General features: G+C 54.7%; 1 protein-coding gene and 1 pseudogene across 8 annotated transcripts in view; one reads left to right on the top strand and one right to left on the bottom strand.

Annotated features, from left to right (window-relative positions):
- LOC118679051 (5-formyltetrahydrofolate cyclo-ligase-like) overlaps positions 1-23677 on the bottom strand; it is a 51147-nt gene that overhangs the window by 3757 nt on the left and 23713 nt on the right. Inside the window, exons 1-4 of one of the 8 annotated variants that reach the window (XR_004975097.1) lie at positions 18497-18740; positions 15427-15688; positions 13957-14074; positions 10286-10565 (exon numbers count right to left, since the gene is read on the bottom strand). Coding sequence is in view for 4 of the 8 variants with exons in the window: in XM_036355373.1 (XP_036211266.1) it covers positions 13967-14031; positions 15427-15688; positions 17888-18082 (522 nt within the window). In the remaining 4 variants the exon portion in view is untranslated. Of the gene's footprint in view, positions 1-10285; positions 10566-13956; positions 14075-14112; positions 14616-15426; positions 15689-17887; positions 18170-18496; positions 18741-23677 lie in introns of those variants that run through there. The other 7 variants (XR_004975099.1, XR_004975098.1, XR_004975100.1 and 4 more) reach the window with 7 other exon arrangements.
- Positions 19619-20958, top strand: LOC118679011 (annotated as a pseudogene).

The raw sequence follows: 23677 nt of genomic DNA, 5'->3' as shown, positions 1-23677 counted from the left end.
AGTTCCCACCGGAGTCAGGACGCCAGAGGGAGAAGGCGGGACTTGAGAGCATCCACCTGCCGGCAGCGGGAGGACGGACGAGGAGCCGTGAGGGGGAGGAAGTGACGTCCTCACATCCCTCGGGTTGGAACGGATCTGCTCTCGGCGCTCTCGCGCTGTCACTGTGGCCTCCTGGCGTCCACCTTGTGCTGCCGCCGGTTCGTGTCTGTCGGCCCCACAGAGGGGCCATTTCCGGGGGGCCAGGGGCCGGGCCGCCCCTCAGGCCAGACGGAAGCAGCATGCTGGTCCGAGAAGCCCGGGAGGCGAGTGTTCTCCTCCGAGGGGGTCAGGCCTCGCGTGACATCCCGCGTTCCTAACTCCACGGTCCACGGCCAAGGTTATGGGGCCAGAATGCGACGGAGGAAATGGCCTTGTACGGCCGCTGGTTCCAAGTGAGCCCCACACTGTGAGCCAAGGAGAATGGCTGTGGGATCCCAGGCGACGGCAGGGGTCCTGGCACCCTATCTGGGGTGTTGCCGTGGGACCCCAACCCGCAGGACTGCTAAGCTGCTCCCTCAACACGGTGTGGCCTGAGCCGGCTCTGCTCCTGCTACTTGGTGCACCTCCTGTGACACAGAGCGTGCGCCGTGCTGGCTCCGTCCCCCTGCCGTCGCCCTTGAAGTCCCCCCTGTGCCACCATCACCGCATGCATGCCCCCCCCCCCCGCACACTTCCACCTCTCACCCCACAGGCGATGGCCGCCGGGGCGTGAAACTCATGTGCAGGCCTAACCTGCTCCCCTTGCACACGCTGGTCCCACGCTGGGCATCCCCACTAACAGAGGTCACCCCAAGACCCAAGGAGACACAGTGCAAAGTCAAAACTCAGCGGGGGCAGGAGGAACCCCGGGCCACCCACACCTATAATAATGAAAGCGTAACATGCTAACTAGGCTGGACGGCCGAACAGCGGGACGACCGTCCGGATGACCCTCCGGACGAAGCCTCCCGGTGCCAGTCCTGCACCTGCTTCCCAGGCCCGGAGCCCAGCAGCCCCGCGGCATCAGGCCTGCAACCCCCCGTCCCGGAAGTGCTCGCCCCAAGGCCGCCCGTCCTGCTCTCACGCTGTGCGGGCCGCTCTCCCCGGCTCTGCTGGCTCCCACCGTGACTCTGCATGCACACTGCCAGCTCACCTTCCGGAAACTCAGCCCCACAGGCTGCCAGCTCCAACACCGGCCTGTGCACTTGGTGCTGGCTCTGGAACACCAGTGCCCTCTGGCGGCCGTCCAGGGTGGTGGGCAGGGCTTGAGGCCATCCCTGAGGTGCCCCTACCCTTCCTGCGCCTTCTCACCCACAGGAGGCAGCTGCTCACGGTGCCCACCCCACGGGCTGGTCACAAGCACTGACCCCAACGATGCCCGTGAGCTCTCCAGCCCGGGGCTCCGATGCACCTTCTAGGCCAGCCGTGGGCAAACTACGGCCCGCGGGCCGGATCCGGCCCGTCTGAAATGAATAAAACTAAAAAAAAAAAAGACCGTACCCTTTTATGTAATGATGTTTACTTTGAATTTATATTAGTTCACACAAACACCCCATCCATGCTTTTGTTCCGGCCCTCCGGTCCAGTTTAAGAACCCATGGTGGCCCTCGAGTCAAAAAGTTTGCCCACCCCTGTTCTAGGCTCATTCCATTCATTACGAAGGCTTTTCTTTCTTAATTAAGAAATGCCAGCCCTGGCCGGTGTGGCCCAGTGGCTAGAGCGTCGGCCTGGGGACTGAAGGGTCCTGGGTTCGATTCCAGTCAAGGGCACAGGCCCGGGTTGTGGGCTCGATCCCCAGTGGGGGGCCTGCAGGAGGCAGCCGATCCATGATTCTCTCGCATGGTGGATGTTTGTCTCTCCCCCTCTCCCTTCCTCTCTGACATCAACACAAACATTTAAAACAGAGGAGAGAAATGCCAGTTCCGGCTGGTGTAGCGGAGCATCAACAGAGTCGCTGTCCCACCCGCTCCCGCCTGCACGGCCTTGCTCCTGCGGTGCCACTCCCCAGGCGCCAGGCCCCTGGAACCCTAACAGTGACAACAAAACAGTGACACCTCGGTTCGCCGTCCCCCTGCGCCCCCTGCCGTGCAGGTCGGTGTGAGCGGCTCCCACTCGATGCCGCGAGAACGCCCACCCCACGAGGGAGGAATCCCGTCCCTGCTCCTGGGAGCAGAGCTGTGGTCTCTCCCCAGACGCCGAGCTCAGTCCTGTTTACGGTATGAGAGAGAGAGAGAGGAAACAGGAAGCCTCTCGCCCGCATTTACTAGTATCTTAGCTTCCCGGCTCCACCCACGGAGTCATCTGCTCATGCCGTGGCTGCAACACCTGACGCCGACCCCACGCCCAGCGTCTGGGAGGAGAGCACAGACATGAACACCAGTCGGTGCCCACATGTGCCAGGCACCACGCCACCCCCTGGGACAGGAGGTGATGGAATCCGCTGGGCAGCACGTCTACCTGGTGAGGCTGGAGCGAGGGGGTGCGCATCCCCATTTCACAGGTGAGGAAACGGACCCTCAGGGAGGTCGGATCGCTCAGGGGCATTCAGCTGGGGAGAGAAGCTTGCTGCCAGGTGGGTGATGACTGTCCCCTTCAGCTGCTCCTGTTGCTGAAGGGGACACGCGGGAGCAGGCAAAGGGACGGAGCAAACATGGCGGGCGCGTTAGAGGCGGCGGAGAGGCGGGGCTGAGTGTCGGCTTCTGGGCCGTGGGGGCCGATCCCACCACCGCGTAGCAGCCTGGACGCCTCGGTCGAAACCACCTCCAGCTACGACCTGCGGTGGCTCGGCTCACTGTGCCGTGGGGAGCCTGTGAGCTGTTAACGCCAGACGCCAACGTCATCGACGGCCGAGCAGACAGGGGCACGTCCCTCAAACGTGTTTCTAGAACACGGAGGAGCCGAAATCCTCTGAGCCACTCCCTCCTCACGGCGACAGCACAGCGCGCACGAGGGAGACGCGTCGTCAGATCGATCGCACCTCCCATTGTCTGTAAAAGTGGGGCTTTTAAAAACACGTATTTCCCTGAAAACTCAGAGGCTCTTAGTGTGCGACTAGACGGCCTGAGTGGACAGCTCGTTCTTATTAAACCTCTCACTGCCAAGGCACCTTCGCTCTTCCTGGGACGTTGGCTCGCAGCAGTTTGGGCTTCTGGGCAATCTCCCCGCGGAATCAGACACAGCGCAGTGAAGATCACCCACTAAAGCCATGACGGGTGTGGCTCAGTGGATAGAGAATCGGCCTGAGGACTGAAGGGTCCCAGGTTCGTTTCCGGTCGGGGCACAGGCCCGGGTTGCAGGCTCCATCCCCAGTGGGGGGCGTGCAGGAGGCAGCTGATCCATGATTCTCTCATCATGGATGTTTCTAACTCTCTCCCTCTCCCTTCCTCTCTGACATCAATAAAAACATGTTAAAAAAAAAAAAGATCACCCACTAAAGACCCGAGCTCCCATCAAACACAGGGACTGCACTTGCCCCCGGAGCGCTGGGGCAGCACCCAGTACCAGCAGCGCCCCGGGTGTGACCCGGCATCTGCTCACCAGGACAGCTTCTGCAACCCCCTAGTTACAACCTCAGCGCTTCCGAGTCCAGGGCTTTTGTTCAACCCCGTGAACAGGGACTGTGTGTTTAAGTAAAGGAAGGAAATGACAGGAAGTCAGACTCTTCCAGGTAGAGGGGAAGCGAAGGCAGACATAGATGGAGGTGGGCAAAGCTCTCGCAAGTGTTGGAAAATGCCAGCTGTGAGTGCGCGGGGGTGTGAGTGATACCTGCTCTCTTTCTGTAGATCCTAAAGCTCTTCTTTTTGAGTAATTAAAAAAAATCCCTGCCGAAACCGGTTTGGCTCAGTGGATAGAGCGTCGGCCTGCGGACTGAAAGGTCCCGGGTTCGATTCTGGTCAAGGGCATGTACCTGGGTTGCGGGCACATCCCCAGTAGGGGGTGTGCAGGAGGCGGCTGATCGATGTTTCTCTCTCATCGATGTTTCTAACTCTCTATCTCTCTCCCTTCCTCTCTGTAAAAAATCAATAAAATATATTTAAAAAAAAAAAAAATCCCAACACTGACACCCCAATAGAGTTAGTTCTCATGCACATCTATTAGCCCAGACCACAGGCAGGTGGGTGTGGCTCTCTACTGCCACCTGCTGGCAGCTGGACACGTGCTGCAACAGGCACTCTGTGCAGCAGGTCATGGAAAGGAGCCATCACACGTGGCCTCCCCTCCCTGTCACGCGTGGCCTCCCCTCCCCATCACATGTGGCCTCCCCTCCCCGTTACACGTGGCCTCCCCTCCCTGTCACATGTGGCCTCCCCTCCCCGTTACACGTGGCCTCCCCTCCCTGTCACATGTGGCCTCCCCTCCCCTGTCACACGTGGCCTCCCCTCTCCATCACGTGTGGCCTCCCCTCCCCATCATGCATGGCCTTCCCTCTCCGTCACGTGTGGCCTCCCCTCCCCATCATGCATGGCCTTCCCCTCCCCGTCACGTGTGGCCTCCCCTCCCCATCATGCATGGCCTTCCCCTCCCCGTCACGTGTGGCCTCCCCTCCCATCATGCATGGCCTTCCTCCTGTGTGGCCTCCCCTCCCCGTCACGTGTGGCCTCCCCTCCCCATCATGCATGGCCTTCCCCTCCCCGTCACGTGTGGCCTCCCCTTCCCGTCATGCATGGTCTTCCCTTCCCCGTCACGCGTGGCCTCCCCTGTGCAAAGGCTCCTCCTCCGAGAACCCGCTTACCAACTAAAGGAGATGGGATCGCTCCTCAGTCCCTTTGGGCCCCGAGAGCTGCCAGGCCCTGGGCGAATGCACTGGGCAGACACGACCTCATCTGCCCTCCTTAAGGTGGAAGGAGGCAGATGCCATCATCCCTTTGCTGAGAGTGATGTCATCCACCCCAGGTCACACGGCGGCGTCAATGCCAGAGCGGGACGTGGCCTGGGTGTCCTGGCCCTTTGCGTCCGGCCTGGGGAGGGAAAGCCGGCGAGGGACGCGCTCCCCGCCTGCCTGGGTGTGTGTGGGTGTGTGTGTGGCTCAGATGGGACATGACCTTGTATCCGTCCGTCGGGGCCCACGAGGGCGGGGCAGGCTCCCCAGGGAAGTGAGGACACTTTAATCCCGGCAGGGTTCACAGGGTGGGCAGGGTAACTCCTGAGGAGCCTGGGTCACCCCCAGGCCTGAGGGTGCAAGTGTGGGGGGGGGCCATGGTTACAGGCACCAGAGGGGCCGATGTGCTGGGGTGGGTCAGCAGGGAACTAACACCTCTCGCCTCCACCTGCCCCCCCATCCCTCCCCCCCACCCCCCTCCAGTGGCTGAAGAACCCGAAACCGGGCGAGGATGCCTGCGCAGTCCACACAGTGCCCTCCACGCGCACGAGCCGGCGGGGAAGGGCCGTGGGTCCGGAGGGGCCACGTGACGGGATCCGGGGAGAGACTGCCATTGGTTCTCGGTGGCGGCCGCTGGGTTTGGGGACTGGGTGTGTATTTTCTTCTCTATATTTCTCAGTATTACTTAAGTTCATTTTGTGTTTATAATCAGAACAACGCTATTTTCCTCTAGAAAGAGAAAGATTTTTAGGAATACTCAGAAAAACTTCCAGTCCCCCTCTGAAGATGTACTTCAAACACGTTAGCTATTTTCTTAAGTGTGTTTGCCATTATATTGGAAGGCTAGCTAGCGTGGTGCACAGAAAATAACTCCAACATGATTACATGAATAAAAGTCAGGAGATAATGATCATCGGATTTGCATTATTTTCTTCATCATCATCATCATCATCACCATAAGCAACGATAGCAGCTATCTCCTATATTAAAGATAGCAAGCCCTGGCTGGTGTGGCTCAGTGGATAGAGCACTGGCCTGAGGACTGGGGGGATCCCGGGTTAGGTTCCAGTCAGGGGCACGTGCCCGGGTTTCCGGCTCAATCCCCAGTGGGAGGCATGCAGGAGGCAGCCGATCAATGATTCTCTCTCATCATTGATGTTTCTATCTCTCTCTCCCTCTCCCTTCCTCTGAAATAAATAAAAATATTTTTAAAAAAATAAAATTAAAAAATGAAGATAGCAAGCTAGCCCTGGGAAGTGTGGCTCAGTGGATAGGGCGTTGGCCTTCGGATCGAAGGGTCCCAGGTTCAATTCCAATAAAGGACACATGCCCGGGTTGTGGGCTCGATCCCCAGTGCAGGGCGTGCAGGAGGCAGCCGATCAATGATGCTCTCTCATCATTGATGTTTCTCTCTCCCTCTCCCTTCCTCTCTGAAATCAATATGTAGCCTGGCTGGCATGACTCTGTGGCTGAGCGTCAACCTGTGAACCAGGAAGTCACAGTTTGATTCCCGGTCAGGGCACAGGCCCAGGTTGTGGGCTCCATCCCCAGTGTGGGGCGTGCAGGAGGCAGCCGATCCGTGATTCTCTCTCATGATTGGTGTTTACATCTCTTTCTCCCTTTCCCTCTCTCTCCCTCTGAAATCAATAAAAATATAGATTTTTAAAAATATCTAACACACCAAGGACCAGGAGAAGTGAGGGTCCCAGCACTCGACCAGAGGGGTGTGGGTGACTGTGGCTGGGAGCCGAGCCTGGCCGCCGCCTGGTCTTGTGGGTATAGCGCTGGTGGAGCGCAGCCTCGCTCTGCCTCCTGTTGACACAGCAGCACTGAATCGCTGCCACAGACAGTACACAGCACGCAGAGCCCCAGATAGGAACTCTCGGGCCCTTTACAAAGAGTTCACTGAGCCCAGCTTTCCAGCATCTACAATAGGTTAAAAGAGAAAAAGAAACACTGTACTTCAGCTTATTCTATGCTGCAGAGACTGACCAAAAAGAATCTCACTGGGAGGCGGGGCGGGGTGGGGGTGGGGGGGGCTCGGCTGTCTTTCTTTATCGCAGACACACAAAATGCTTCGCAGGAGAAGGACCAGGGCAGCAGCTTTACCCAAACGGCACTTTCCCAATGCAGCTCCTGTGTCGGTCAGAGCTGGGGACGCTCTCACCGCTCCTGACAATCAGTGGCGCTTACACAGAGAAGAATTAGACTTCACTTCGATTTCTCACTGCCTGTGGGCCGTCTCTGGCTTCTCTTCATCCATCTCTAACAGGGGTGGATGGGATGCTTCACGTGCTCAGGCCTCTTTAGAATCAAAGGGGAGGAATTCGGAGAATTTTATGATACAACTAGAGGCCTGGTGCATGAAATTCGTGCACTGGGGGGGGGTCTCTCAGCCTGGCCTGCATCCTCTCGCAGTCCAGGAGCCCTTGGGGGGGTGTCTGACTGATGGCTTAGGCCTGCTCTTCACGGGGAGCGGCAGTCGGACATCCTTAGCGCTGCCACGGAGGTAGAAGAGGCTCCTGCCACTGCCGCTGCGCTCAGCAGCCATGAAGCCAGCTTCTGGCTGAGTGGTGCACCCCCTATGGGAGCGCACTGACCTTCAGGGGGCAGCTCCTGCGTAGAGCATCTGCCCCCGGTGGTCAGTGCACATCATAGTGACTGGTCATTCTGCTGTTTGGTCAATTTGCATATTAGCCTTTTATTATATAGGATTTTATGTTTATCTGTATGATACAATCAATATTTAAGCCAGTCCCCCAAAAGGCAAATACCGTATGATTCCACGTATATGAAGGCTCTAAAATAGTCAAATTCATAGAAACAGAGAGTAGAAGGGGGTTCCCAGAGGCTGGGGGGAGGGGGACAGAGGTTCAGTTTTTCCAGCTAGAACGTCCTGGGACCCTGGACTCAGCAGGCTCAGGAGGTTAGAGCGTCCCCCTGAACCCTGAAGGGCGGTGGGCTCGACACCTGGTCAGGGCATGTCCAGGAGGCAACTCATCGGTGTTTCTCTCCCTCTCCCTCTCCCTCCGCTCTCTCTGGGATCGACGAAAATCATACCCTCAGGTGAGGATGAAAACACACAGAAAGTAAGAACGAGGTCCGGGTCAATGCAGCGGAGTCTGGCCGGCAGCAGGAGCGTCAGAAAGAAGAGCAAGGCCTGGGGGCGCCCGAGAGCGGTGAGGGGGTCGCTTCAGACACAGGCACGCGTGGGTGCTTCTGGAGCTCATCCTCTTCCTCACCTTTTAGAGGACAAGCCCTCAGAGTCACTACGGGACTTAATCGCACAGGCCTGGCTCCTAAGCCCCGACAGCGGCTTCCGCCGTTTGTTTCACCGAGGCTTGTTAAGCGAGCACCTGACAGCCTGCAGACTTTCTGGGTCAGTACATTTACCTAAGATAAAACCGCACGGCACGTTACATTTCTCCCGCTCGCCCTCTTCTCCGGCCCTCGGAGGGCTCCTCGCTCGGCTCGGATGAGCCTGTGCATCTGGAACAAACTCAGTTGCTGCCGGCCCGAGACAGAGTGACCCGTTACCCTGACATAACAGCACCTGGCTCCATACAGCGGCCTTTACGGATGCGTTCCAAGTGCTTTTCTCACTCCAACTGCCCTTTTTACCCGCTTCCGTAGGTCGGGGGGGGGGGGGGGGACAAGCCTGCTCTTGAAACCCTACATGTTCCCTAAAACCTGATAGAGCACCCGATGGGAAAAAAGGAGGCAGAAAAAAAAAAAATCCTAAAGATCTGCAGCTCAATCAAAACGCAACGGCATCAAGTCAAGAAGAGCCATTGCTAACAAGTCACTGTCCGCGGAGCCAGAGGACACGGGCGGGATGAACGACTGATGTCTCTGGGGTCTAACCACCTGGGCAGAGGCAGGAACAGGTTGTATGTATACAGACAAGTCACTGCGATAGGGCGTGAGGCAAGTGACGAAGGGCTAGGGTCGCCGAAGGAGGAACGCACGAGGCCAGAAGGGCGAAGAAATATGAATTAATTAGGTCATCCGGATACCAGATGGGCTGAGCCCCAAAACGGCGCCAGCCCCTGAAGACGGGGAGTCAGAGGTTTTAAAGGACTCGAGGCAGCTTTTTCTGGGCAGAGAATTCTCTGTGCAGGTCCGGGTCCTGGGAAAGCCGGAGGGAGAGAGAATGGCCTTAGCCAGTGGCAGGTGGTCTAAGCGAGTGGCATGTCCACTGTGAAGCGGCCTGAAGGTCAGCTCCCAGGGGAGGGGGTATCGATTCAATTATTGATCAGACCTCACGGTAAGAAGTTCAATGTTGCATCCCACTGAGAAGGGGACAAGTCCGGGGAAACCTCCCTAAGGGAGATGGCCTACGGTACCAGCAATGACTCAATGGGGGGATGCTGAAGGGCCCGGATAGGGAGGCAGGAGGAAGGAGTAAAAACAGCCGGCACAGGCACAGATGCGGGGAAGCATGGCTGTCTCTGGCAGGACCTACGAGTGCGGACACGCTCAGCCCGTGTTGAGAAGGGCCTCCAATGCCACAGGAAGGAGCCTACTTATTCTGCAGGGAGAGCCCGTGAGCCCCTGGATCAGCCACGGGGGGTGGGAGGGGGTGGTGGTGAGGAAAGACCCGTGACTCCAGAGAGCCCCGCCCCCCGGGAAAAGCAGGACCCCACTGGTATGTGGAGAAATCAGAACACCAGTGGACCGTATCTCCGAGATCCCAGGAAAAGGTGAAGAGATCCTCTCGCCATTTTTAAAGTTCCCAGTTCAGCAGGATCGTGCCTTATAAAGCTGGTTACAAAACCGCTGGCTCTTCCCGCACAGCTAGCACTGCGCAAGGAGGATTCCTGGGGGCCCTCGCCAGCCAGGTGTCCGGGCCACAAACAGGTCCCTGGACTCTGGACACCAAGTTACATCCCCACTTAACCAACTAGAAAACTGGTCCGTGGAGGGGCACAGAGAGATGGAGGGAGGGATGGAGGGACAGAGAGCGAGAGAGAGGGAGGGGAAGGGGGGGAGGTAGAAGAGGATCAAGGGGATAAATAACGGTGAAAGGAGACTCAACTTGGGGTGGTGAACACACAGAAACATCTATAATAATAAAAGTGTAATATGCTGATTAGACCGGACATCCTTCCGGACAAAGCCATGGCGGCGGGGCCGAGCCCCTTGCAGGAATTCATGCATCGGGCCTCTAGCATAGGGATAATGTACACCTGACACCTATATAACTTTATTAACCAATGTCACCCCAATAAATCCCATAAATAAAGAGGGGGAATGGGAGGGGAGGGAAAGCACAGCCCTGTACACCATGACGGCGATTACTTACACGCAGGTTTCGCCGCTCTGGCTTGGGGTGCAAGGGTCAGAACACTGAACCAAAAGCAAGTTCCTTTTTCTCATTTCAAGCTTCTCTGAGAATTAAAAATTCTGCCACTTCCCTGAATTGAACATATACAGAAACATACATACCCCTCAGAGACATCCTGATGTCTCAGTGAAAGGTAATGAAATAAAAAGCGAACTGGAAAAGGAGTTTGAAGAGCCGAAGAGCTGTGTGTGGGCACCTCCCAGTCACCTGGGTCAGGCCTCTGAATGGCACTTCAGTGATGGACGGCACACTCGGCGAATCGCGCCTGGTGATGAGAGCGTGGGCGGGCGAACCCGTCTTGGCGAGAATAACAGGCCAGAACCCCTAAGGAAGCATCTTTTCATCTTAATGGGCTGGGAGTTCAGGAAAAGCAAACTGCCGCTGTGAGACGAGAATAGAGGCTAAATGAGCTGCTGCACAGGATAAAACAGACAATTCTGCAGCGGCTCCCAGGCAGCCGAGGAGGAGGCCCTTGTCATTCGAACGCAAGGCCCCGGTGCCCACGGCAGCCTCGGCCTTCCTCTGCGTGTTCACTTGCGTATAAAATAGCTGGGATGGGGGGTGGGGGGACTGGAGGTTACGACCAGCGTCTGTGAGACGCCTGACTCAGAGTGAGGGCTTCCCTGGGAAAGCGAACCAGCGTTCCATGAACACCATCGCCAAGGCAGCCGGTCCGGGGTGAAGGATGCTGCCGGGAAAGGGAGGAGGCGCGGGGTAGAGCGAGCTGACTGCGGGAGGGGACAGAAAAGCGGGGGTGCCTCGCCGGCCCTGGCGCGGGAACCAGAGTCCTGGCTGCGGCCTCATGTCCTGGGAGAAGCCCTTGACCGCCCTGGGCTGCAGGGAGCCCACCTGAAACCAGGAGACGAAGTGAGGACCGAGCAGAGTTGGCTGCGCCTCCCACAGCCTAACTCTGGGGGCAGGTTCTCTCCCCTCAGGGAGAGGCCACCCCAGACCCCCCTGGGGGGGCAGATGGCTACGCCAGTCCGCAGCCAGCGGAGGTGAGAGCAGGGTCCAAGGTCAGAGCCAGGGTGGATCCTAAAGACCCTGACCCGGCCATCGCTAAAGCTCGCCCTTCTGGGGATGTTTAAGTCTCTGGGCCAATCACATCCCATTTTGCTACACCCAGATGGAATCAGATTACCCAAGCAGCCCTGATTTGGAGGATAAATTCAAGAAAGTGGCAGGCAGGCCCTCTACTTCATCTACCAATCTGATACTTTGCTGTATACATAACGCAAAAATAGTCCCCTAGCCCCAACTGGTGTGGCTCAGTGGATAGAGCGTTGGCCTGTGGACTGAAAGGTCCTGGGTTCGATTTCAGTCAAGGGCATGTGCCTGAGTTGTGCGCTTGACACCCAGTAGGGGGCGTGCAGGAGGCAGCCGATCATGGTTCTTTCTCATCATTGATGTTTCTATCTCTCTCCCTCGACCTTCCTCTCTGCAACCAACAAAAATATATCTATACTAATAAAAGGACAATATACTAATTAGAGCAAATGTGCCTACAGACAAAGCCACGGTGGTGGGGACTGAGGCAGAAGCGGTTAGGGGCAACCAGGCCGGCAGGGGAGGGTGGTTAGGGGCGATCAGGCCGGCAGGCAGGTGAGCAGTTAGGAGCCAGCAGTCTTGGATTGTGAGAGGGATGTCCCGGATTGGAGAAGGTGCAGGCTGGGCTGAGGGACTGCCTCCCCCACCCCCCGTGCACAAATTTCGTGCATTGGGCCTCTAGTATATATATAAAATAAATAAATAAAAATAGTGCCCTAGTTGGGTAGCTGGTTAGAGCATCAGTTGGTTAGAGCATCGTCCTCACATCCCAAGGTTGTGGGCTCTGTCCCTGGCCAGGGCACAGACAAGCATCAACCAATGAATGTATGAATAAGTGGGACAACAAATTCTCTCCAATCAATTTTTTTTTTAAATTGTAACACAAAAACACCGCGTGTGAAACGTGCGCTTAGGAACTGATCGCACGGAGGACACCAAAGCTCGCTCTTTTTTCTAGGCCACGCTAATGCGAGCAGACCAGGAAGATAAATGAGCTACATAAGCTACACTGGTGACCATCGGCTCTAATCAGCTTGTCCCTAGCACACAAAGCCGGATTTATGCTTTAGCACCGGAGCCGCCACAGTGCGAGCTGCTGACACAAGGAAAAATCCCCGGGCAGAGTGGGATCCTGGGAGATAAGGGAGCGCAGAGGCCGCCCACTGCAATGCTCCTGTAACAGCGAGAGGGCCAGCTGCCAGGCTGCAATCAACAGAAACGACAGGGAGAGCCCACTGTCCCTCTGCTTATCCGCAAAGAGCGGCAGGGGTGAGAAAGTGGCCTGTCCCGGGCGGTTAATGCTGTGGCGGAGGAGCAACCAGGTGTTTCTCTTCAGGCTGGAGCACTGGGCTGCTCCCTTATGTTCTGTCTATTTTCACGTGACACTTGCACCTGACAGATGTTGAAGGTGGGGATGCTTATTCTATTTACATAGTCTTCTGTCTCCCCAGCGACAGCTGGGCCCGTGGAAGGCCTGGACGTTCTCTTTCCTGAACTAACACAGTGTCTGTGCAAAGCAGATGCTCAGAAATGTTTGCTGGAAATCATCAGAATGTTACACACTCGATAGGCAATGAGCTGACTGCATAATGAATAATTCCCCTTTCCTTGATTAAAATTAATAACAGTTACCATTGTAACACAAACCAGACGACGTGCTAAAAGCCACAGGTGAATGCCTGAGCTCATCTGTTCAGACCGGGTTCATCTCACCCGGAAGTGCGACTAAACTGAGAGGGAAGATCCTGTTTCCTCCTTCCTCTTCCCACTGCTGTCCTTCACCAGAAACAGGACACATACAGGGAGGGGGAGGGGGACACGTTGTAGCTCGACCTCAGGAATGCATTCTAGAAGGGGCAGCACTGACCGGCGGAGGCAATGAGTTGCCCCTGGAGGACTCTGGGTAGACTTTCCGTTAGTAGGGACGGTTAGAGGTGATGCAGGGGCCGGGGAGGACCTGTTAATATATAACCCACCAGGACTGGGGAAGTACCCCGGGCTCCACCCGCAGGCCTGCAAGTCGGGGGAAAGGGTGCAGTTGGCATGAGCAGCGTGAACGCCTACAACTCCATCTTCCCTTATTTATAAGGAAACTAGAGGCCCGGTGCACAGATTCGTGCACAGGTGGGGTCCCTCTGGGTGGCCTTCAGGGATCGGGCCGAAACCCGCAGTCCAATGCCGCCTGCAGCTCCTACCTGCTGCTCCCGCTCACCCCGGCCCCACTGTGCCTGCCGCGGGCTCGCGCCCAATCAGTTCCGATCAGGAGAGGCTTACGCTGCTGAGGCAGTGCTCGCCAGCCATGAGCCCTGCGTCTGGTGCCCTCCCAAGGGGAGTGGCCTGGGGGATCGGGCTAAAACTGGCTCTCCAGTATCCCCGGAGGGGTCCTGAATTGCGAGAGCGTGCAGGCCAGGCTGAGGGACCCCACAGGTGCACAACCAGGTGGGAGAGGGACAGCAGGAGGGCCCCGGGGCATGTCCGGCCCATCTCACTCAGTCGCAATCGGTTGGACCCCAGCAACAAGCTAACCTACGGGTTGGAGCGTCTGCCCCCTGGTGAGTTACTGGTCGACTGGTCAACTGTCTGCCCCCTGGTGGTCAGTGCACGTCACAGCAAGCAGTTGAGCAGCCTTAGCGTATCATTAACATATTACGCTTTGATTGGCTGTTCGGTTGCTCTGCCATTTGGTCTATTTGCATATTACCCTTTTATTATATAAGAGGCCTACCTCATTCTCTTCAAATGCCTGCAACCTTGCTTCTTGGAAACAAGAAGAGCTGTGTGATGGTGGCGTGCACCTGGTCTACGGATGCAGGACACAGAGTGCACCTTTGGTGTCTGAACATCTGGCAAGGTACAAGACTGGGTAACAGAAGTTCTAGTAGCAAAGACGGTGGCCCCCCACTCCTGTGAGCCCGGGACCCCGTTCCCTGCCACCCCGACAGATGACGGATTTTGTAGGTTATGGTGTCACACTGGGAGGGGGATAAAGCTGTGCTGGGGGTTTTTTGCCGAGCACTCAAATCTTAGCCCCAATATCCGCTTCTGAGGCAGGTTTGAGGGGCTGCATCACACAACAGTCCTCTTGGCTGCACTTGCTCTCAGCTCTGCGACTGCTCAGTCATTAAATCGCCCAAGCAGCTGCTGGCCAGGAACAGCATGTGTCAAGGCCCAGCAGCAGTGAAGGCAAAGGGAGTGGGAAAACGGGAGACGTTCAGAGTGGCTGGAAGTGGGGGAGCAGAGAGATGTCAAAGTAGAAAAATAAGCAGGACCCAGCAGGAAGTCACTGAAAGGCTTCCACAGGGGAGTACGGGGTCAGGTGTGTGCATTAGAATCTTGTCTCCATCATGGTGCAGATAACGGATGGAGAGGAAGGAGGTTTCAGTTCTGCATGAATGAGAATGTGAGTATCACTATACAGACCAGAACTGAAACCACGGGAAATAATAAAACTATTCAGGGGAGCCCTAGCAGGTTGGGCTCAGTGGACAGAGCACTGGCCCCCGGACTGAGGGTCCCGGGTTCGATTCCGGTCAAGGACATGTACCTCAATCCCAGCTCCCTCCCCAGCCCTGGTCGGGCTCGTGTGGGAGACAAACAATTGATGTGTCTCTCTCACATTGATGTTTCTCTCTTTGTCTCTTCCCCTCCCTTCTACTCTCTCTAAAAATCAATGGGAAAAAAATACCCTTGGGTGAGGATTAGCAACAACAAAAAATTATTCGGGGCAAATGTGTAACTCAACCTGTAAGGTTAGGGCAAGAGTTTTTTTTTTTAAATATATTTTATTGATTTTTTACGGAGAGGAAGGGAGAGGAATAGAGTCAGAAACATCGATCAGCTGCCTCCTGCACACTCCCTACTGGGGAGGTGCCCGCAACCCAGGTACATGCCCTTGACCGGAATTGAACCTGGGACCCTTCAGTCCGCAGACCGATGCTCTATCCACTGGGCACACCAGCCAGGGCAGGGCAAGAGTCTTAATACCTTACTAGCTTATTATTATAGCTGACTCTCATGGCTTACAGAGGGCACCCCAAGTCAGGCAATGTGGGTGTCGTGGGATACAAGAACACAAATTTGTCCCGACAGGGAAAGCGACCCCCAAAGACCCAAACATCGCCCGCGGCTCAGAGGTCTAAGAACTCATCGCAGCCTCCCAGTACCGAGCCTGTCAATCCTGGTACCGCGTGCTCACCTGTCGACAAGGCCTCCTCCCGAGCCTCGTCCTCACCGGGCTGATGAATATTCCAGGATGTTTTGGGAAGCGAAGCAATCTCCTCGGGCGATGCCAACCTCACCATGTCCATGTGGTTGCTCTGGAACCGGTACCGGGGGACAAAGCAGGTCTTGCCGCGGCGGAAGATGTCCTTGATGATCTCGTCGGTCTCGATTTCATCTTGCATGCTCAGGAAGATGGAGATTCGCTGGGACTTCTGATACTGACTGTGGGCGATCACCTGCATGGGAAACGCAGGCCATGGTATTTGCCAAGATTATACTTTTAAAAATCAGTGACTCCCCTTAACAGTTTCAACATTTTCTCCCATGTTCTTCAACTTCTTTCTTTTTTTAAAATATATTTTATTGATTTTTTACAGAGAGGAAGGGAGAGGGATAGCGAGCCAGAAACATCGATGAGAGAGAAACATCGACCAGCTGCCTCCTGCACACCCTCTACTAGGGATGTGCCTACAACCAAGGTACATGCCCTTGACCGGAATCGAACCCGGGACCCTTCAGTCCGCAGGCCAACGCTCTATCCACTGAGCCACACCGGTTAGGGCTTCTTCAACTTCTTTATCCAAAACCAAAAAAACAAAAGCAGAGTGCTACAGTGGGGTGCTGAACCCTAAATTTTGCTCTTAACCCAACACTTACTTGTCTCATCTCTTTACACCTCTCCGGCTCACCTACTTTGGTAGGTATGAAAACTCATTATAAAGTCACCGTGGGGCCTGGCTGGTGTGGCTCAGTGGTTGAGCATCGACCTATGAACCAGGAGGTCACAGCTGATTCCTGGTCAAGTGCACATGCCTGGGTTGCCAGCTTGGTTCCCTGTGGGGATCCCTGCAGGAGGCATCCAATCAATGATTCTCTCTCATCACTGATGTTTTTATCTCTCTCCCCCTCTTCCTTCCTCTCTGAAATCAATAAAAGTATTGATTTAAAAAATAATAAAAATAAGTCACCGTGGGACCCTGCTGTTTATTGAGAGAACTCCAGGCTGGGTCTCCGCCGACCCGTTCTTCTCGCACACTTGCCCTCGAGTCTTTGCATCATTTTAACCCCAAACCTTGGCGCCCACAACTTCTTCAGCCTGTGCCTTGTTGGGTTTCACTCCTAAATTCTCCCCATTAATTTTTTTAAAATACATTTTTATTGACTTCAGGGAGGAAGGGAGAAGGAAAGGGAGAGATAGGAACATCCATGATGAGAGAGAATCACTGATTGGCTGCCTCTTGCACGCCCCCTACTGGGGATATTAGCCTTTTATGTATATAGATGGTCTGTCGCTAGGGAGCGGGAGCCGGGCGTTGCTACGTGACGTCATTACCCGGCGCCCACAGCCACCGTTTCCAGGCTGACCATGGGGTCTTGGTGGCATTAGCTGCGATTGGCTGGGCCGTCGCTCTGGGGCGGTGGCGGGGCCTGCGTCCCACTCGGGGGAGGCCGCGTGTTGCTTTGTGGGCGCCAGGTCCGCGCTGCCGTTTCTCTGTACGTAGCCAGTGCGCGTCGCGGCAGCTCCTGCGTGGAGCGTCTGCCCCCTGGTGGTCAGTTTGCGTCATAGCGACCGGCTGGTCGGTCGGACACTTAGCATTTTAGCCTTTTATATCTATAGGTCGTGGCAGCTGTGATTGAAGAAATACATTTTTTTTATTGGCTAATATCTGCTCTGGGCAGTGTGGCTCGGTGGATAGAGCGTCGGCCTGAGGACGGGAGGGTCCCGGGTTCGATTCCCGGGCAGGGCACAGGCCCGGGTTGCGGGTTCGATCCTCAGTGGGGGGCGTGCAGGAGGCGGCCGGTCCATGGTTCTCTCTCATCATCATCGATGTTTCTCTCTCTCCCCCGCTCCCTTCCTCTCTGAAATGAATAGAAATATATTCTTTAAAAAGTTACTAATATTTATGTGTTGGCCAGACGTGGATTTTTCCCTGGTGTCCCCCCAACACCAGTCCCCAACGCCCTCAGAACGCGACTTCCAGGCCGACCAACCAACCCCCGACCAGTCAACACCCCGAAACACGGGGTGTCCCCCCAAAACGCATCCGCACGTCTAAGGCGGCTCCGTGAGTGTTTCTTTTCACACTTAAACCCTTTGGAATTAGTGAGTATTCAACTGTATGTGTCCGTTTTGGGGGGGACACCCTGTCAGTCTGTCAGGAGGCCGCAGTGAGAGGAACCAAGGGCGCGTGTGGAACCCCCAGACGGGGCACCCCGCTCACCCCCACCTGGCTCCCCACTGCTCCCCACCATCGTGGGCGGCGGGAGAATCCATGTTTTCTCTCATTAACCCGGAAAAGCACGTCCTGTCACCGCGGCCGGGACTAGCACTAGGCCGGGGGTGAGCGAGCGAGGCTCAGAGGGGGCAGCCTTAGCTCAGGGGAGCCTGCACCCCGACTCTCCCGCCCTCTGCCTAAGAGGAGGGACCTCCTCACCTGGGGTTCCCAACGTCGAACGCCAACCGACCGACCCACCAAAGGCACCTCAGCGAGGGCCGCCCTGCGCCCCCCAGGGGTCTCTGTCCCACCTGCTCTCGCCTCAGCACCTGCGTTGGCCCCACGGAGGCCATCTCGTCGCCGCACCGGCCTCCGCGGGAACAGGGCGTCGCCGCTCCGCCCTCTCACCGCCATCCTCACCGCCGCCTTCCCTCCGGGCCTCGCGCCTTCGAGCGCCCAGACACGCTCTGAACGACGTGAGCGTGCCGGAGGGGACGCACGCACGCACGCACGCACGCACGCACGCACGCCGTGGGTGGGACGTAGGCACGCCGGCGCTGGCGGAAGTGCGGGGGAGGGGCGGGGGGAACTTGCGCGCGCCGGGGTCGGGGACGTGCGCGCGTGCGCGTTGCGGGGGGGTGGTGACGGCGCGCTGGGGGACGCACGCGCACGGGGACGAGGGGGGGGGGGAGGTAGGATGCGCGCATGCGCACGCCGCCGGAGGCCTGCGCCTGCGCACATCCGCAAACCCGAGCAGCGCGGCCAGGAGAACGTCAACCGGGCACCGTCAACCTGGCCCGCCACCGTGGCGTCCCGACGATCGCGCACCTTCTGGGCCAGGAGGCGGGACTGGCGCAGCCGCTCCTCGGCGCTGAGGGCCCGCAGGCGCTGCTTCAGCTCAGCCCGCAGGCTCCGCTTGGCGCCGCTCACCGCCGCCGCCGCCATGTGGGGAGCACAGGCCGTCCTCTGGCGCGGTTGGCGCTGCTGGTCCGCGGGCCGGGCCGGGAGGGTCTGGCGGTTTCCGGATCGCGAGCGCCCCGCCTCAGCCCCGCCCCGCGGAGCTGAAGGAGGCTCCCGGTGTCCCTCCCTGCGGGCGTTTACCTGGAGGGGGGCAGGGGGGCGGGGGGGAGACGGCACCCCGGGGACATCGGTGTGGAGGCGGATCACCCCGCTCGGGGCCACGCGCGGTAACCCCAGGGCAGGGGGCGGGTTCCACGGGCCAGGACATTGAACTCCAAGTAATTGCAAGTTTAGAGAAAACGGGCTACGTTTTATGTTAATAAATAAACCAACTTGACAAGCTTGTGTGCAAAGCAAGCAATCAGGAAAAGCTGGGCCCGGCCAGGCCTGGCTCAGGGGTTGAGCGTTGACCTATGAACCCGGAGGTCAGGGTTCATTCCAGGTCGGGGCAACTGCCCCGGTTGCGGCCCGATCCCCAGTAGGGGGCGTGCAGGAGGCGGCGGATTCATGATGATCTATCATTGATGTTTCTCTCTCCCTCTCCCTTCCCCTTCGAAATCAATAACACATTTTTTTTTATATAAAAAAAAGAACAGCCAAAAACACACTGAAAAGTGAAGAGCGTAGGGCAGGGGTGGGCAACCCCTGGCACGCGTGCCAACCACGGCACGCCAGTCACTTCTGCTGGCACGCGAAACCCTCTCTTATAATCTCCCATTTACAATTTTCTTCTTAATATCGACTTTTTTATTTTTCTGATAAACTCAGTGCAGGTGCATCTAAGATAAATAAATAGTTTTACATAACAAGTGATCTTAAAGACCGTGGACAAGGACGGACGAGAGAGGGGAAGAGCCATTTCTATGCCTCTGCCTTCACTCTCCCGCCTTCCTAGATCCGACCGCTGTTTTGGTTTCATCCGCATACACCTGTGAACCTTGTTCTCAGTGGTGAACTTTGTTAAGTCTCGTAACAGGAGGAGCCTGACGGATGACAGTGGTAGCGCCTGCCTATCTCTGAAGGCCACGGAATAGAAACCTGATGTAAAATCTCTGTCATCGGCGATGCAGCCGCAAACGTCCCACTGATACTGTCACACGGAGCCGTAACGTTTTCCGTCGGACTGTCCGTGTGCATGTAGACGTTAAAAAATAAATGTATTTTTCGGGGGCCAAGGCCCGGGCCTGACTAAACCTGGAGACTAGGGAGGCCGAGGGGCTTCACCCTGAGGAGGAAGGGCCGCAGGCAGCCGCGGATCTCACAGCCGCTCGGGGCAGAATTTTCCTCGATCACATTGGTGGTACCCGTCTGTTTTCTTGTGCAAACTGCGATACGATTCTGACCAAGCGCCCAGAACTCACCTCCACCTGATTTACAGGTGCCACTGGAAGAGCGTTTCTTTTGAACAAGGTAGTTAACCTGCAGTACAGTGACGTGCGAGACCGGGTCATGCTCACTGGCCGCCACATGGTTCGAGATGTGAGCTGTAAAAGCTGCAATAGCCAACTGGGATGGGTCTATGAGTTTGCCACTGAAGACAGCCAGCGTTACAAGGAAGGCCGTGTGATCCTGGAACGTGCTCTAGTTCGAGAGAGTGAGGGTTTTGAGGAGCATGTACCATCTGATAACTCTTGAAGAAAAAGAGAGAACGTCATCTTTTCCCAGGTCTCCTTCACTGAAAACAAAAATCTACTTACATACACTGTCACCTTAGCACAGAGTCGGATTCATGAACGGCGGAACAAGAGGTTATGAGAATCTAAGATGGAACCTTTCTTTCTTTCTTTTTTTAATTTTCTATTTTACATGCAACAACAGTATGTAGAGAGAATATTATGCAGATGCTGTTAAATTTTTCCCCCTACTTTTACATCTTGAGGCAGAATAATCTATCTGCAGCTACATGCTGGGCTATGTGAGAAAAAAATCTGGGCTATTAGAGTGGAAAAATGTGTTTTATGTAAATTTTGAAAGGAAAATGTGTTAAGAGCATGGTTTTTAAATGTATTTGGGCTTTATTTTAAAACTTTTTTATTTCACTTGATTTGCTAGCTTCAGAGAAGAGATCCGAATTTGTGACCAGCGCTAAAGGTTCAGTGTTAGTTAGTATGGCTTGTGCTGGCCATTGTGCCATAATCTTGTTGGAGATGAACCATAGCACCAGAGCCCATTCTTCCTTGTCGGTCTTGACCCAAAGATGCCACCATTCCCAGTTACTTGTCACCACGTAATTGGTGTTGATTGGAAACTTTTCCTGAAATGGGGCAGAACTGCTTGGTGTCCTTTCCATGTAACGTAAGCATAGTAATATAAATAAAGTAATAGTTGAATTTTTTGGTCCTGTGTTGCTTTTAAAAAACATTCTTTAAAAGAGTAGAATATTTGATCATTTTCATATTGCTGTTTCTTTTCAACTCTTAAGCTAAATTGACTGCTTATGAGATACTACTTTGTTTAAATTAAAGCATACTGTTTAAATCCCTGCAGTATTGTATTTAGAAAACAGTTGAACAGAATGTCAATGTGCATTCATGCAGAAAGCATATCATCTGCCTCTGTTCTAAAAGAGAGGGGGAGATGAAGCAGCCTGTCTAAAAATACTATTCTGCAGAGCATTTCGGCCTGTCCTCAGTTTTGCTTTGATTTTGACAAGTCTGTAGAGCCTAATAGTTTCATCAAAGGACTAGCTCTCATAAGCATTATTGTCTCAACTCTTTCCTAACTCAGCTATTGAAACTGAAGCTGTGCTTGGTCCCTTCAAGTGGAAGGGAATCAAATTTGACTCAGGGTGTTAATCTTAGCCCAAAATTTACATTATGAGCTATTAACATGTAAATGTTTCTTTATTCAAAGTATTTCTAGTAATCTAGTATTTGTTTCTGGTAGAGTAAATGACATTAAAATTGGCTAATTTGAATGGATGTTTGAGTGCCCAATTTATAGGTCTTTGTCTAAAGAGGAAATTTATCTCAATTAGTAAATCTGTCATTGATATTAGACGTAACTTGTCAGTTCAGTTAAGATTAAATTTCTCTTACCTTCGGGCTCTTGGTTAGAGGCATAGAAATCTGGTTAAGTAGGTATATAATGCATTTGAGATAAGTGGACACAAATTCTGTGTTTCCTTCACTGTGGACTAAATCTTCAAGCATTAAGAAGCAAGATTCATTCCCATTCATTTCATACCGGTCTTTGATTATATGCAGATTCCTAGTAGCATGCCTTACTTATAGCACTGTGTGCATTTGCTGTTATAATAAAGTATATTTTGAAAAAAAATAAAATAAAATAAATGTATTTTTCATCATCATAGACTGTTTTTATCGCTTGAGTGAATTTTATTTCTTTAAGGTTCTTCACATGCGTACACCTTAAGAGATAGCAAGTCGGCGTAACATGTTCTCAAAAAATTAGGGTCGGCACGCAGAAGAATTCCGAGTCAGAGATTTTGCTGGTTTGGGCACGCACTCACACAAAGGTTGCCCACCCCTGTCGTAGGGGGAACCAGCCCTCCCAGACAGTGAAACCTATTGTCATGAGTGCGGATACACAAAGGGACAGGAGAACAGATAGAAGCACAGAAACAGACCCGAAGCCGTGCGGACATTTAGTGTCTCATCTCCAATCACGGGGCACGTGTGGGCTTTGTAAATAACTTTTTAACTCAAAGTAGACCACTGGCCTCCACAGCAGAGCTAACACAGAGGTACTGGAAGAAAACCCAGGCACACATCTTCACCACCGTGACTGCGGCAGCGGTTCCTCAGTTACAGCAACGAAAACGCAGGCAACAGAAGAAAATTTATCGCCCCGGCCGGTGTGCTCAGTGGGTAGAGCGTCGGCCTGTGGACGGAAGGGTCCCGGGTTCGATTCTGGTCAAGGGCACATGCGTGGGTTGCAGGCTCGATCCCCAGTCGGGGGCGTGCAGGAGGCGGCCGATCCATGATTCTCTCTCATCATGGATGTTTCTCTCCCTCTTCCTCTCTGACATCAATAAAAGATATATGTTTTTTTTAAAAAAGGAAATTTGTCAAAATTAAAAACATGCACCGGCCCTGGCCGGTTTCTCAGTGGTTAGAGCAAAGGAGGTTAGTCTTCTACCCGAGGGCTGAAGGGGCCATGGGTTCGATTCATGGTCGAGGGCTGTGCCTTGGATGCCGGTTCCCCAGCTCCCGTAGGGGCAGGTTTGGGAAGCAACCAATCCACACGTCTCTCTCACCCAGTTGTTTCTCTCTCCTCCTCCCTCCTCCCTTCCACTCTGTAGAAATCCATGGAAAAAATATACTCGGGTGAGGATTAAAAAAACAACAACAGAAAACATGCATCAGAGGACACCATCAGTAAAATGAGGATTACCTAGAGAATGGGAGCAAATATTTGCAAGTCACCCTATAGAATAAAAGACCGGCGGAAAGACCGGCCGCTATGATGCGCACTGACCACCAGGGGGCAGACACTCAATGCAGGAGCCAGGCTCGCGGCTGGTGAGCGCAACGGCTTAGGCCTGCTCCCCGTCGGACATCCCCCGAGGGCTCCCGGACCGCAAGAGGGCACCGGCCGGCTGAGACCTCCCCACTCCAGTGCATGAGTTTCGTGCACCGGGGCCTCTAGTATATTTGATAAGGGGCTCTTGTCCAGAATAGCATATAATGAATTCTTACAACTCAACCGTAAACACACACACACACACACACACACACACAGATAATCCAGTTTTAAAACGGACAGAGGTCTTCCACAGACATTTCTTCATATAAGATAGACAAATAGCCGATAAGCGCATGGCAAGATTACAACGTTATTAGTCATTACGGAAATGCAAATCAATACCACAAAGAGATACCACTTTCACACCCACTGGGATGACTATCATTTACACACACACACACACACACACACACACAACAACAACAACAACAACAGAAAGGGGCTGGAGAGGATGTGGAGGAACTGAAAACCCCTCACCCCCATGCAAATAAAACGCTACGCGGACCTTGAAGATCATACGCTAAGTGGGAGAAGCTAGACACCAAGGGCCACGTATTTTGT

Source organism: Myotis myotis, unplaced genomic scaffold (genome assembly GCF_014108235.1).
Source record: "Myotis myotis isolate mMyoMyo1 unplaced genomic scaffold, mMyoMyo1.p scaffold_m19_p_22, whole genome shotgun sequence".
In the NCBI taxonomy this organism is placed as follows: domain Eukaryota; kingdom Metazoa; phylum Chordata; class Mammalia; order Chiroptera; family Vespertilionidae; genus Myotis; species Myotis myotis.
This window is presented reverse-complemented; position numbering and strand designations above follow the sequence as displayed.